At 33.7% G+C, this 15,090-nt stretch overlaps 1 protein-coding gene across 1 annotated transcript; it reads left to right on the plus strand.

The window, feature by feature from the left end:
• The first annotated feature begins 2,101 nt into the window (after window positions 1-2,101).
• Window positions 2,102-3,049, plus strand: LOC114031388 (olfactory receptor 8K1-like). The gene has a single exon (XM_027846449.1). The coding sequence runs from the start codon at window positions 2,102-2,104 to the stop codon at window positions 3,047-3,049; it is 948 nt and encodes a 315-aa protein (XP_027702250.1).
• The last annotated feature ends 12,041 nt before the right edge of the window (window positions 3,050-15,090 follow it).

Below are 15,090 nucleotides of genomic sequence, written 5' to 3' on the forward strand. Positions count from 1 at the left end.
TATTATATTATATTATATTATATTATATTATATTATATTATATTATATTATATTATATTATATTTGATATTATTTCAATTTGAGTGAATTTATTGCATGTCACCTGCATGGATAAAATTACACTGTAATTGTGGGTGAAAATCCCCACTAATGTTTTAAAATTCTTTTTTGTTTATTTAGTATTTTATTTTTCTCCAGGTATATGTAAAAACAATTTTTAACATTTGTTGTAAAACTTAGAATTCCAAATTCTCTCCCTTCCTGCCTTCTCAGCCTCCTCATTGAGAAGAAAGGTAATTCCAGAAAAGTTATACATGCCTAGTCACGCAAAACGTTTCCATGAAACATAGACCAAAAAACAACAGCATCAACATCATTATCATCATCAACAACAACAGCAGTAACAACCCAAACTCAAGGACAATAAAAAGAAAACAAAACAAAACAAAGCAAAGCAAAAACATTGCTTTAATCTGTATTCAGACACCATCAGTTCTCTCTCTAGGGATGGAAGGCATTTTTCATCATCAGTCCTTCAGAGTTGTCTTGGATCATTGCATTGCTGAGGATAGCTAAGTCATTCACCACTGAACATTATGCAATATTGCTGTTATTTGTACACGTTACATTTCTCTTTTCATCAGCTCATGTAAGTCTTTCCAGGTTTTTCAGAGAGCATCCTTCTCATCATTTTTCATAGCACAACTGCATTCCATCACAATCACATAGAACACTTTTTTCAGTCATTCCTCAATTGATGTGCATCCCTTCAATTTCCAATTCTTTGCTATCAGAAAGGAGCTGCCGTAAATGTTTTTGTACATAAAAGTCCTTTTCCTTTTTTTTTTTTTTATCTCTTTTGGACTACAGGCCTAGAGTCATAAGGTATGAATGGGCATAGTTCCAAGTTGCTCTACAAAATAGTCGAATCAGTTCACAAACACACTAGCAGGGTATTAATGTCTCATTTTCCCCATGTTTCATCCATCATTTCTTATTTTCCTTTTCTGTCCTGTTAGCCAATCTAATAGGGATCAGGTAGTACCTCAGAATTTTTTTAAATTTGCATTTTTCTGATCAGCAGTAAGTTAGAATATTTTTTCATATGACCATAGATAGCTGTGATTACTTTTTTCTGAAAAATGCTCATATCTTTTGATCATTTATTACATGAGGGATGTTTCTTTTTTATATAAATTTGACTCAGTTTTCTACATGTTTGAGAAATGATGCCTTCATCTGAGAAATTCGCCTCATTTATTTTTCACAGTTACTATTGCTAATTGTATTTCCCTCCATCCTATTCCCCTCCCTGTTTATTCTATTCTCTCTCTTATTTCACCCTGTCCCTCCTCCAAAGTGTTATGCTTCTGACTACCCCCTTCCCCAATCTGCCTTCCCTTCTATCGCCACCCCCCTACTCTTATTTTCTTCCCCTTCTTCTTTCCTGTAGGGTAAAAAAAAATTTCTATACTCATTTGAGTGTGTCCCCTTTTAAGCCAATTCTGATGAGAGTAAGGTTCACTCACTGCCTCTCACCTCTCCCCTTTTCTCCTCCATTATAAAAGCTTTTTCTTGCTTCTTTCATGAGATAATTTATCCCATCCTAGCACTCCCTCTGCCTTTCTCCTGCTACATTCCTCTCTCATCCCATAACTTTAAGTTTTTAGATACCAACCCTTCATATTCAACAAACACCTCTGCCCTCTGCCTATATATACTCCTTCTATCTGCCCTAATAATATGAAAGTTCTTATGAGTTACAAGTATTATCTTCCCATGTAGGAATGTAAATAGTTTAACTTTATTAATTTCCCTTTCTTATTTACCTTTTTATGCTTCTCTTGAGTCTTGAATTTGAAAGTCAAATTTTCCTTTCAGGTCTGACCTTTCATCCTGAATGCTTGAAAACCCTCTATTTTGTGGAATGTAAAAATTTTAACCAGAAGCATTGTACTTGTTGTTTGTAATTATAATTCCCTTGCCTTCAAGACCTGCTTATCTTTATCTAACACTTTTCTACCCATTATCTTCCTGGTTATCTATGCAAATAGTACTCAAAAAAGGGTTCTTTCTTTTCTTCTCAGATAATGTTCCTTTAATGGAAGAAATGATCAACCTGAATGAAACCCCAGGCAGCCAGGTGACTGAATTCACTCTCATGGGCCTCACCAACCGTCCTGAGCTGCAGGGCCCCCTCTTTGTGGTGTTTTTCCTCAACTACATGGCCATAGTTGTGGGGAATCTGGGCCTGATCATCCTGACCAGTGTTGATTCCTACCTCAAAACCCCCATGTACTTCTTTCTCAGGCATCTGGCATTTGTTGATCTTGGCTATTCCACAGCTATTGGGCCAAAAATGCTAGTTGGATTCATGGAGGAGAAAAATATCATTTCTAATAATGGATGTGCAATGCAGCTAGTTTTCTTTCTGATATTTATTGCCAGTGAACTTTTTATCCTGTCAGCCATGGCCTATGACCGCTATGTGGCTATCTGTAAGCCCCTCTACTATATGGTCATCATGTCAGACAAGGTATGTTGGATCTTGATGGCTATCTCATACCTCTATAACATCATGGTAACCCTACTGATCTCAATAAAGCTTTTTAGGTCATCTTTCTGTAAATCAAATGTTATAAGACACTTCTACTGTGACAGTCTCCCCCTATTGTCCATTACATGCTCAGACACAAGTGAGATTGAATTAATCATTATGATCTTTGCTGGATTTAATTTGGTTACTTCCCTTTTGGTTATTCTTATCTCCTACATGTTCGTTCTTGTGACCATTCTCAGGATGAACTCTTCTGAGGGCAGGCACAAAGCCTTTTCCACCTGTAGCTCTCACCTCACTGGGGTGGTTATATTCTATGGGACACTTCTCTTCATGTACCTCCAGCCCCAATCTAGCCATTCCTTTGACACAGACAAGATGGCCTCTGTGTTTTACACTCTGGTCATCCCCATGCTCAACCCTTTGATCTACAGTCTCAGGAACAAAGAGGTGAAAGGTGCCTTGAGGAGACTCTTTAAAAGAATTATGTAAGTCTTCTCTTTAAGGCCCAATGTAGTGTGTGGGTTTCATTGCATTGTTAGAAGCAACTTCTCCCTGATTCTTCTGTCTTTTAGGAAAAAAATAAAACATTTCTTTTAATATGCAGATAATAATTTTTGATTAGTTATTAGGGAATTTTTGAGAGGTCAACCTCCAATAAATCCTAGTTTAGTGCACCATTTATTTAATTTAGTGGACAGTTTAATTATTAGATGATTAATACAAAATATTCCTATAAAACAATCGATTTCAGTATATAGGACAATAGTAAAAGCCCAACTTTGTTTTAAGTTTTCTTGCCTGGGAAAATCAGTTTCACGCAGTTAGAAAGTGCTATTGCCCAGTACTAATCTAGGCAGTAGGCCTACATAGATAAAAATTTTTTTTAAAATAGTTCTTGTTATCAGTGAACTTAGATTTTATTAAGGAAAACAATAAGTACATGAGCGCTACACTATTCAGCAGAGCAGCCAATCTCCTTTTGTATAACTCTTATTGTTAAGAAGTTTATCCTTATCACAACTAAATTTCCCCTCTATGTCTTCCAGCCACAGCTGTTGATTTCCTCTTCTTTATGATAATTGATCAAATTCTTGAAGAAAACTTCCATCTCCTCCCCCAGCTTCAGGCCAAGATTTTTTTTTTTCCCATTTTTATGCTAGGATGGAAAGAACACTGGGTTATACAGGGGATCCCAACAATCTTAGAGTAGGTTTAATTTTCTAAAACATAATTTTGAGACATTTTATACAGTTAGAGAACCTGGGTTTAAATAAAAGTTCTATTACTTGTGACCTGTAATATTCTGGGCAATAAGTTTATCTTCTCTGACTCCCACTCATCTATAAAATTTGGGAGTTTGAGGACATAAATTTTAAATGCTATTTCACTTAAAAATCTATGATGCCATGAACCTATTATTTGTGTTAACTGTATAGAGTCTTTAACCAGTACTCACATGTCATCTTCTTTTTTAATTTCAGTTTGAATTGAAATACAAAGTGAGAAAAGAAAAAGAAAACATTGCCATGTAGACAGTCGATAAGAGAGGATTCAATATAAAACCATAAATTTCCATTTCAAGAAAATCTATGTAATGAATACTACACATTGTTTTCAAAGCTACCTAGCTTTACTTTGCTTCCTTGTAGATTCCAACTTGTTCTCTGCTGTGCAGCTTTTTACTTTATTTTTCCCCTTCCCCACCCATTCCAAAGAAAGTTACAATTAAATGCCTAGATAGATTGATAGACCAATATAAACATACACATATATACACACATACACACATACACACATATGTAAGACTGTACTATGCATATTTTCATTTATCTCTTCCTCTGAACGTGGATAACATTTTACTTCATAGGAAGTAAAGTCTTTTCCATTCTATTCCATTCCAAGTCTTTTTGTGTTTTTCTAAATTAACCAGTTCATAATTTCCTACACCACAGAAATAGTTGAACACAATCACATTCAATCTGAGAGATCATCTATGAAAATTGTTCCTCCAATTTTCTGCATTCTTTCTGTTCTTGGCTACATTGCTTTTATTTATATCAGGAAATTTTAATTTAAAATATTTGAAATTATACATTTTACATTTTAAAAATGCTCTCACCTTATAATTTAAGGTTTGGTACCACTGAATCTGCTTCCTTTATTTTTTTTTTTTTTTGAGGCAATCTGAGTTAAGTGATTTGCCCAGAGTCACACAGCTAGTAAGTGTTAAATGTCTGGTCTGAGAACAAATTTGAACTCAAATCCTCCTGACTCCAAGACTGGATCTCTATCCACTGTGTCACCTAGCTGCCACCATCTTTTTTTTTTCTCTGATATCTTTGAAATTCCTAACTTTCCTTCTCCCAAATGAACTTTATTATCATGTTTTTCTAACTCAGTAAGATAATGTTAGCAATTTAATTGAGCTGGCATTGAATAAGTAGATCAGAAAGATAAAACTATCATTTTATGTATCAGCTTTACCTACATGAACAATAAATATTACTTCAATTATTTAGATCTGACTTTATTTGTATTAAAATGTTTTATATTTATCTTTTAAAGTTCCTGTGTCTATTTTGGAAGGTATACTTTATATCACCTAATTATTTTATATGGTCTAAACTATATTGAATAACATTGTTGACACTTAGTGTATTTTCCCAATTTTTCTCTTTTGATTAAGTCTATTTCTGCTTTAACTTTGTCTGAGATCATGATGACTATACCTATTTTTTTAACATAATAAATTCTTCTCCTGCACTTTATTTTATCTTTATGGGTATCACTCATTTTATAGTGTTACTGAAAGCAACATATTGTAGAATTTGAATTTTTAATCTGTCGTCCATTTCAGTTTTATGGGTAAATTCATCCCGTTCACATTCTAAGCTATAATTACTTGTTGCATATTTTCCTCCTTCCAATTTTTCCTCATTATCCTTCTAACACTATTTAGCTTACCAGTCCTCATTCCTCTACTTTATTTCTACCTGCTACCTTGTCCTCTTACTCCTTGACTTACCCATCCCTCTAAAAGTCCTTCCCTATCCCCTCCTCCTGCCCTATCGCCTTGCTCTGTTATTTCTTTCTGAATTTGGAAGACATTTACACCCTTCTAGATATATATGATGTTCTCTCTTTAACCCATTCCCAATGATAGCAAGATGTCAGCACTACCTGCCCTCCTCCTACTAGCTTCTTCTGTATCTTAATTTTTTTTTCCTTTTATGCATTATATGTATGAGATTAATACTCCTTTTTTTATCTCTTCTTGCAGTTTTGTTTTAGGATCACCTCATCATACCCAGTTCAGCCCAAGCCATTCTTTCAAACTACCTAAATTGTGATGATAGTCATAAGAGTTCTGATAGCATTTTCAAATATGAGAAATAAAGCATTTGACTTTGAGTCCCTTATAATTGGTCTTTAATATTTACCTTATATTTTTTTCCTGGATTTTATGTCAAATTTTCCCTTAAGTTCTGCTGGTTTTGTCAGAAATATCTGAAAGCTTTTCCATTTATTAAAAATTCATTTTCTTTTCATTCTGTACCATACTTAACTTTGTTGAATAAATTACTCTTGGTCATAATACCAGTTCCTTTACTCTATGATATATAGTATTCTAAGACCTATGGTTCTTCAACATAGTAGCAGCTAGGTCTTGGGTAATCCTTATTGCAGCTCCATGAAATGTAATTTTTAAATTTTTTTTTATTATTTTTTTTGCTTGCAATATTTTGTCCTTAACCTGGGAATTTTGGAACTTGGCTATGATATTCCTGTAAGTTTTCCTCCTTGTATCTTTGTCAGGTGTCATGTCATGTTCTTTTCTCTCTTCAGTATTACTGTTTCCTTTCTTTGTTTAATCAGGAGCTTATTAACGTCCACCCTGAACACTGTTGCCCAAAATTGAACAATCTGCTCAAGGCAGAATACAACCACAGTAGCCTATCCTATGCCAGAATGCCAAATCTATCTTAATGGAAATTGTATTAGCTTCCTTAGTTGAAATATAATACCCTAGACTCACTCTGCAGATGGAATCCATTAAAAATTCCAAGTTTTCTTCAAAAGAATGTCATATACTTATATGGGTATGTTTCCTGTTGTTCAATTGTGAAGATTTTTTTTAACCAAATCAAATATAAGTTTTTACATTTGTCCCATTGGAATTCTTTTCTGTTGTTAATTTCATCTTTATGCATATCAGGTTTAGGAAGTTCTAGGAGAAAGTTCTTGGATTGTATGGGGAAAGATTTGTCACAGGAGGTTTTATTGACTGATTAAGTGAGAAGGTACTTGGTCGCTACATCTGATTGTCTTGAATTTTCTCTTGCATTTTCTTCCAACTTCCAGCTCAGAAGAAGACATGTAGCTCTATGTTCATCAGTGTGACAGCCTCTTCTAGTTTTATTCCATGAAAAAGGACTTGGGGAACAGTTTTGAATTATTGCTCTGGGGAGGGAACTAGAAATACTGGATTGTATTATAGGAAGCCAGGATGAGGGAAAGCACGAGTAAATTATCTAGTGATTTTGGTTTGAAATATGTTAAAAATAAATGGCTGACAATTGTCTTTTTCTAAGTAGTGTGCTTTTCTTTGGGATTAGTGCTACACAGAAATCTAGCAACATAAGCTATCTCTTGGTCTGATAGAAAAACAAAAGTATTCATTACGAGGAGTTCCATTATTACAATATTTGGAGACAAAGACTTTCCATAATAACATGGATGATTCTCCAGGATCATATATGTGTGTGCATGTGTACATACATATATGTATATATGTATAAATATATGCATATACATATATATATATATAATAGATGATAACTTTGTTTCCCAAGAATAACCCATTGTCATCTGCCCTCAAATACTATAAGTTAAAACAGCTTCAGAGGATACCCTCTTGCAATAGTATCCTTATAATGATAAAGTGGTGCTGGTGAGGGGTTGTTTTGTTTTACTTTGTCATAATTCTCTTAAGTTTCCACTTAAACAAGTGGTACTATATTCATGACTTATCCATGCTTCTGTGACCAAATAATATTTTGGACTCAAAATTATAAAGAATAAAATTAAAGACATATACTTGAAGAGAACATATTCTCTAAACTCAAAGTTCATTGGCAAACACATATTTTAGAAATTAATCTTTTCAAAATACCTTTAAATTAGTAAAATTGACAAAAGAGTATTTGCAAAAAGTGAAGCATACTTTGACAAATATAGAGCTCAGTGCAAGTTTGGGTAACCAAAAAAAAAATCTAGCCATGCTTCCTTTTCAAAAATTTTTAATTTAATATAATTTATTTATTCATTCATCTATTCATTCATTCATCTATTCATTCATCAATCTATCATTCATTCATTCATTCATACATTTATTTATCCATTCATCCACTTATTTATTTATTTATTCATTCATTCATTTATTTATTTATTTATTTATTTTTTTGTTTGTTTGCCAAGTGAGGCATCCCTAGTTTTCTGAGACAAAGCTAGTTTTAGAGGACCATGGCTTATCTGAGGAAGTAATGATCAGTCAAGTGGCCACCACTATAATCTAGGACTCATTCTCTGGTTGAGTAGATTATTTTCTCTGTTCTCTGTAAATGTATGAATGGCTTGGGATTGTAGGTGGTGGGCAGGAGGGTCCTTGTTGTTGTAAACTAATCAACAGTGCAATGGGAGGGTAAAAAGGAAGATGAATATGAATGATTCATTATGTTTCCAGAGGGTCAAAGTCATCAAGGTCATTTACTGCTAGTTTAAAAAATATAAATTTCATTCAAAAAATTTTATAAGTATTGCCCCCTATTTAATAAAGCTGATAAAATAACAAAAATTTCTTGGATAAGTATTCTTATGTTAAAAAAAAACTATTGGGAGCACTACAGAGCAGGTTGGAAGAAATTACTTGTAGACTAATCTTACACAGGGGCAGCTAGTTGACAGAGAGGAGGGGTAACAAAAACCAGAGTTAAAATCAGCCTGAGAATGCTTATCAGCTGTGAGACTTTGGCAAGTTGTTTAACCTTTTAATGTCTGCCTTAGTTTTCTTATGTGTGAAATGGGGGCAATTATAGAACCTACTTCCCAGGACTGATGTGAACATTGAATAAGAAAATACTTGGCAAGTGCTTAGCACACAGAGTCAACATTATTTAAATGCTTATTATTACTGTTATTATCATTAACAATATCCCATAAGAAATGCAAAATGGATTTATGACCTAAATATAAAAGGCACATTATGAAATAGAAACAGAAGGGATGAAGATCAAATACTTATAACAGTTATGGCAAGCAATTAACAAAAACGAAGTGTTCTGTCATGTCTGATTGGCACTGGGCATATGAAGGCAAGAATGAAGAGATGAATAAATGCAGAATGTAAGGGGTAAAAAAGAGGAGGTTCTCATGTGTGCTAGAGCAAGGACTCGAGCTTTGAATTTCATGTTTCTTAGACCAGATTTCCATCCAATTTACAACACTTATCACAAAATTTTATTTTATTACCAGTCAGAGGAGCCAAAAAACTGAGAAAGGGAGAGGATGCTGTTTCTCTAAAGATGCTGCTTGTTCCCTGAATGGGGATTCCGCAGGGAGGGGCACAATGGGCAAGACCACTAAATGTTTATGGATGGTAATGATATTACAAGACTGATCACTTGAAAAACATTACATTACATATTAACCCATCTCTTTCATGCTTATAATGCAGATACTCTGAAACTAATTATGGTAATTGTTAAAGTAAATAATTAAGAAATTGGAAAAAAGAACAATTCTTACTATTGGAAGGAATGTCTGGCATAAATATATATATATATATATGTATATATATAGAGAGAGAGATATAGATATATAGATATGTAGATATATAACATATAGATATATAGATATATACACATATATACATATATACACATATACACACATACATATATGTATATGTGCATATGAATGTATATGTATGTATGTATAAATATATGTGTATGCATATACTCACATGTGTATATGTATTTATCTATCTATTTATCTATCCCTTCTAGGTAATCTGTGTATTGGTGAGTGTTGATTTATTGGTAATAACTACCATGAGGAAAAAAATGTCACTGAATAAATTTCTATTCAGAATTGTAGCTAGCGATTGTCTACCTTTGAGATCATTATTAAAATTCAATGCTTTTCAGTACCATAAGTCAGAACATACAATTAATGTCACTATCATGCATTTTCTAATCAGGCCCCAGAGAAATGACAATTCAATAAATATTGGCACACTTTTACTGGAAAAGAGTTTTCTGGTTAGGAAAACAGAAAAACTTTAATTTTCTTTAATAATTAGAATCAGAATGAAACTTAAAAGCCATTAAACTCCTCTTACAATTACTGTCCTCTTGGAAAAAAGAAAAAAAATCATCAATACATAAAATGCAAATAATGCCTTTTGGGAGCTTCCATCCATGACTTCTGTTTTGTTTTGTTTTTCATTTCTCTCCCCTATTAGCTTTTTATTTTTTGAATTCAGGGGGTGTGTTCTCTTTCCTTATTGATAATCTCTTCCAATTCACCATTATTTAATGGCCACTTAAGTAAATGCTGTGTACTGGTGACTAGAATAGGTACTGGATACTAGAAGGTGATAGAAAAACACTCCTTACCCTGGAGAAACTCTCCTAAGTCAATCTTCTATCCACTGAGCTACACTAATTCACCAGAAAGAACAGTTATAAAATGAAGTGGGCTGCCTCTAATGTTCTTCTGACACTCTTGTTCTGTATTCCAAAGTCCTATAATCTGGCCAGTAAAATTCTGAAATTTAAAAAAAAAAGACAACTTTGTAGTTCAGTTGCCTCCAACTCTTCTTGACCCCATTTGGGGTTTTCTTGGCAAAGATACTGGAGAGCTTTGCCATTTTCTTCTCCAGCTCATTTTACAAATGAGCAAACTGAGAGCAACTCAGTTAAGTTACTAGAGTACAGTTAACAAAGTTATTAAGTGACTGAGGTTGGATTTGAAGTTCTTAACTTCTGAAAAAAAGGATAGAGGCAAGAACCCCGGGAGGTTTTATGGGTTAATTAAGTAGGAAAGTGCCTGTTAATTGATCTAAAAGTTTTCTTTTTCTTTTCCTTTTTTAATTAATTTATTTTGATTCATCAACAATCACTTCCATATGCATTTGAGTTTAAAATTTTTCTCCCCCTTCCTTTCCACCACCCTCTCCAAGATGGCACACAATCTAATATAGGCTATACATATACATTCCTATTAAACATATTTTCACATTAGTGATGTTGTAAGTAAGAATGAGAACCAATAGGAGGAATCACCAGAAAGAGGAAACAAAGCTCAACAGAAGAAAAAAAAATAGTAAATAGCAAGCTTTGATCTGCATTCAAACTCCATAGTTCTTTCTTTGGATGAAGGTAGCATTTTCCATCACGAGGCCTCTGGAGAGGACTTAGATCCTTGTATTGCTGGGAAGGGTTAAGTTTATCAATATTAGTCTTTGTACAACGTGGCTGTTATTGTATACAATGTTCTCTTGGTTCTGCTCATTTCACTCAGCTTCAGACCATACGAGTCTTTCCAGGTTTTTTCTGAAATCAGCCTGTTCATCATTTCTCATAGCACAATAGTATTCCATTACATTCATATACCACAACTTGTTCAGCCATTCCCCATTTGATGGGCATCCTCTCAATTTCCAATTCTTTGCCACCACAAAAAGAGCTGCTGTAAATATTTTTGTACATGTGGTCCTTTTCCTATTTGTATGATATCTTTGGTATATAGCCATAGAAATGTTATTGCTAGGTCAAAGGGTATGCATATTTTGATAGCCCTTTGGGCATAGTTCCAAATTACTCTCCAGAATGGTTGGATCATTTCACAACTCCACCAACAATGAATTAGTGTTCCAATTTTCCCACATCTTCTCCAACATTTTTCATATCCTTGTTTTGTCATCTTAACAAAACTGATAGGTGTAATGTGGTACCTCAGAGTTGTTTTGATTTGCATTTCTCTATTCAATAGTGATTTAGAGCATTTTTTCGTATGACTATAGATGACTTTAATTTCTTCATCTGAGAACTGCCTGTTCATATCCTTTGACCATTTATCAATTGGGGAATGACTTGTATTTTTATAAATTTGACTTCATTCTTTATATGTTTTAGAAATGAGGCCTGTATCAGAGAGACTGGTTGTAAAAGTTCCTTCCCGATTTTCTACTTTCCTTCTAATCTTAGTTGCATTGTCTTTGTTTGTGTAAAAACTTTTCAATTTAACGTAATCAAATTTATCAATTTTGTTTTTCCTAAGGTTCTCTAACTCCTGTTTGGTCATGAATTCTTCTGCTCTCCACAAATCTGATAGTTAAACTATTCCTTGCTTTCCCAGTTTGCTTACAGTATCAGCCTTTATATTTAAATCATCAACCCATTTTGACTTTATTTTGGCATATTGTGTGGGATTTTTATCAATGCCTAGTTTCTGCCATACTCTTTTCCAGTTTTCCCAGAAGTTTTTTTTTCAGAGTGGGTTCTTATCCTAGAAGTTGGGGTCTTTGGGTTTATCAAATAATACATTACTGTAGTCATTGACTATTGTGTCTTGCACACTTAACCTATTCCACTGATCCACCACTCTATTTCTTAACCAGTACCAAGTAGTTGATGATTGCTGCTTTATAATACAATTTGGTTTGAAATGTGTTAAAAATAAATGGCTGACAATTGTCTTTTTCTAAGTAGTGTGCTTTTCTTTGGGATTAGTGCTACACAGAAATCTAGCAACATAAGCTGTCTCTTGGTCTGATAGAAAAACAAAAGTATTCATTACGAGGAGTTCCATTATTACAATATTTGGAGACAAAGACTTTCCATAATAACATGGATGATTCTCCAGGATCATATATGTGTGTGCATGTGTACATACATATATGTATATATGTATAAATATATGCATATACATATATATATAATAGATGATAACTTTGTTCCCCATGGCTTTACATTTTTTTTTTGGCATTTAAACCTTTTAAGGATTTCTTTTTCCAACTCTGGATATCCCACTAACTGCTCCATAGACATAAATTTACTTTCCACACAAGGCCTTAATTTATTGACAACTACACTTACACTGAAGGAAAAGAGCACTATAACTTCACTTGTCAAAAGTTCCTAGTAATGGAATCTTATATCTTCCAAGGAGAGTCTTTCATGCCACAGGACTGTCACATAATATATGCACCAAAAGAATTAAACCATGTGCACATCCAGTGATGATGGAGATGGTTACAGAACAAATTGGTGAAGATTTATATGAACAGATGCAGACTCAAAAAAAGAGAAAAAAATGCTATATATTTCCAGAGAGAGAACTGATGAAATCTGAGTGAAGATTAAAGAATATTCTTTTTTTAATTTGTCTTCATACATATATATATATGTATATATGTATATATATGATTTTTTTGCTGAACTTCACAAGTATAATAAGTATCATATTGCTTGCTTTTTCAGGAAGTAGGGGAGGGGACCAGAAGGAAAAAAAGAAGTTTGAACTTAAAAAGGTTGTAATTTATTTAAAACAAAATATATGGGTCTCTTTAAGAAAAGGTTGGAGTCGTTAAGAAAGAAAATATTAAAAAAAACATTTATTAAATGCATATTATATGCCAGCCTCTATGCTAACCACTTTACAAATAATATCTCGTGATTTTCACAACAATCTAAGTAGGAAGTACTATTGGTTCCATTTGAAAGGTTAAGAAACTGAGGCAAACAAAGATAAAGGTACTTGACAATGTTCAACCTGCTTCTACATATCTGAGACAACTTTTGAAATGAGCCTTTTCTGACTCTAGGCCCAGAGGCAAATTCACTGGGCCACTGAGGTACTTGACAAAAGTTTCATTTGATCCTCACAATAATGCTGGCATGTAGATGCTGTTATAAGCCCTATTTTACCATAAAGAAAAATTGGCAGAAAGATGTTAACTTACATGGCAAAAGTTGAAGAGCTAGTATATGAAGGTGGATTAGAAATCAGTTCGTCCAAACTGCGGGCCTAATTCTCTATCCACAGCCCCGCCTAGTCCCTTCTAAAAGAAATTGTAATTCTCTAAAGACAATCCAGTCTGTTTATCTGCCCCTGGTTATTTTTGATGGTCAACACTGAGTCCATTTGTACCCATCTGTCCCAAATTTGCATCCAAAAAAGAAAATTCTTCATGTCTGTCAAACAACTTCATATTCTATTTGGGGTCTTAGATATTCTTCATCTGTTTGACTTTTAGTACATAGATGGTTAAAATAAACTGTTCTTGGCCACAGATCTCTCACATAAATCTGTGCAAGGTTCTTGGGCTTAATGAAATCATGGTATATCACCCAAAAACAGAAGCCAGGAACATAGTAGATATTTAACAAATACTTCATGAAATCAAGTAGACCAGTGAACTTTGTCACTTAATACTGTCCGAGCAATTTGCATGACATGATCGTGTGAAATTAATTAATTGCTTCAGGGAGATGGCCTCATGGGGAATGAGAAAACTATAAAATCTAACTCTAGCAGCTAGTAGTACATTTAACATAAACAAGAAACAGAAGATTCTACCACCCAGATAAGCAGGTAACATTATACTTTCTTTGTGATTTTTCAGTGCAGCATGTGTCAAAAATATGGAATCCAAGCGTCTCTGTTCAAAAATTCAATCGTTATACTCACTGTGAGGGTGAATAGAAGATTTTTGTGGCCTAGGGCTGAATTTGCTCAAATTGAAATGGCATGAAATCATTTTAGGAAAGCCATCAGATGGCAATTCCCAACTGTGATAATTCTCACAGAAACTTTTCTGCAATCAGATAAATCAAATAGTTTTTGTCAAGGGATATTTATCAATAATAATATATGTGATTTTTGAGATCAATGCTATGTAACTGGACATCATCTGAACAACAAGCATATTTTTTAAAGTCTTTTCATCTCTCTTGGAATAATACACATTAAAAACACCAAAACTGTTAGTCAAGTTCACCTTCATAATCCAGGTAGAAAAAATATTTTCTCTCTGAGAAGGCAAAGGGAAGGGAGGCTACAGAGAGTGAGTAGACATATAGGGTTACCCTGGATATCATACTACTAATGACTGCATGAGGCAGAGACTGCAATAGATACTGGACCTTTATCTTCAATGGTTTAGTGCACACCTAAAAAGAAATTTCCATTTCTTGTCATGGGCCATCATTTTGCAACTGATAATCATAGACAATGACCCAATAAGCAGGAGATTACATGACAAGTACAGGATTTTGTGAAAATGTGTTGGATGTGGTATTTATCTCATGTCTACTGAGCTTCACAGCAAACATGATATGTACTTCACCACAATTCCTCCTTAAAGTGTTTTTATATGCTCTAGCCTACATTATCATCCCACTATAACCATTGGACTAATAGATTAGTAAAAATATAACTATAATATTGTCCTCTTCCATCACTTG

Source organism: Vombatus ursinus, unplaced genomic scaffold, assembly GCF_900497805.2.
Source record: "Vombatus ursinus unplaced genomic scaffold, bare-nosed wombat genome assembly UNPS02015166.1, whole genome shotgun sequence".
Classification (NCBI taxonomy): domain Eukaryota; kingdom Metazoa; phylum Chordata; class Mammalia; order Diprotodontia; family Vombatidae; genus Vombatus; species Vombatus ursinus.

Excerpts from the sequence above, each read along its gene's own strand:
- LOC114031388 (XM_027846449.1), top strand. The coding sequence starts at position 2,102 with ATGGAAGAAATGATCAACCTGAATGAAACCCCAGGCAGCCAGGTGACT.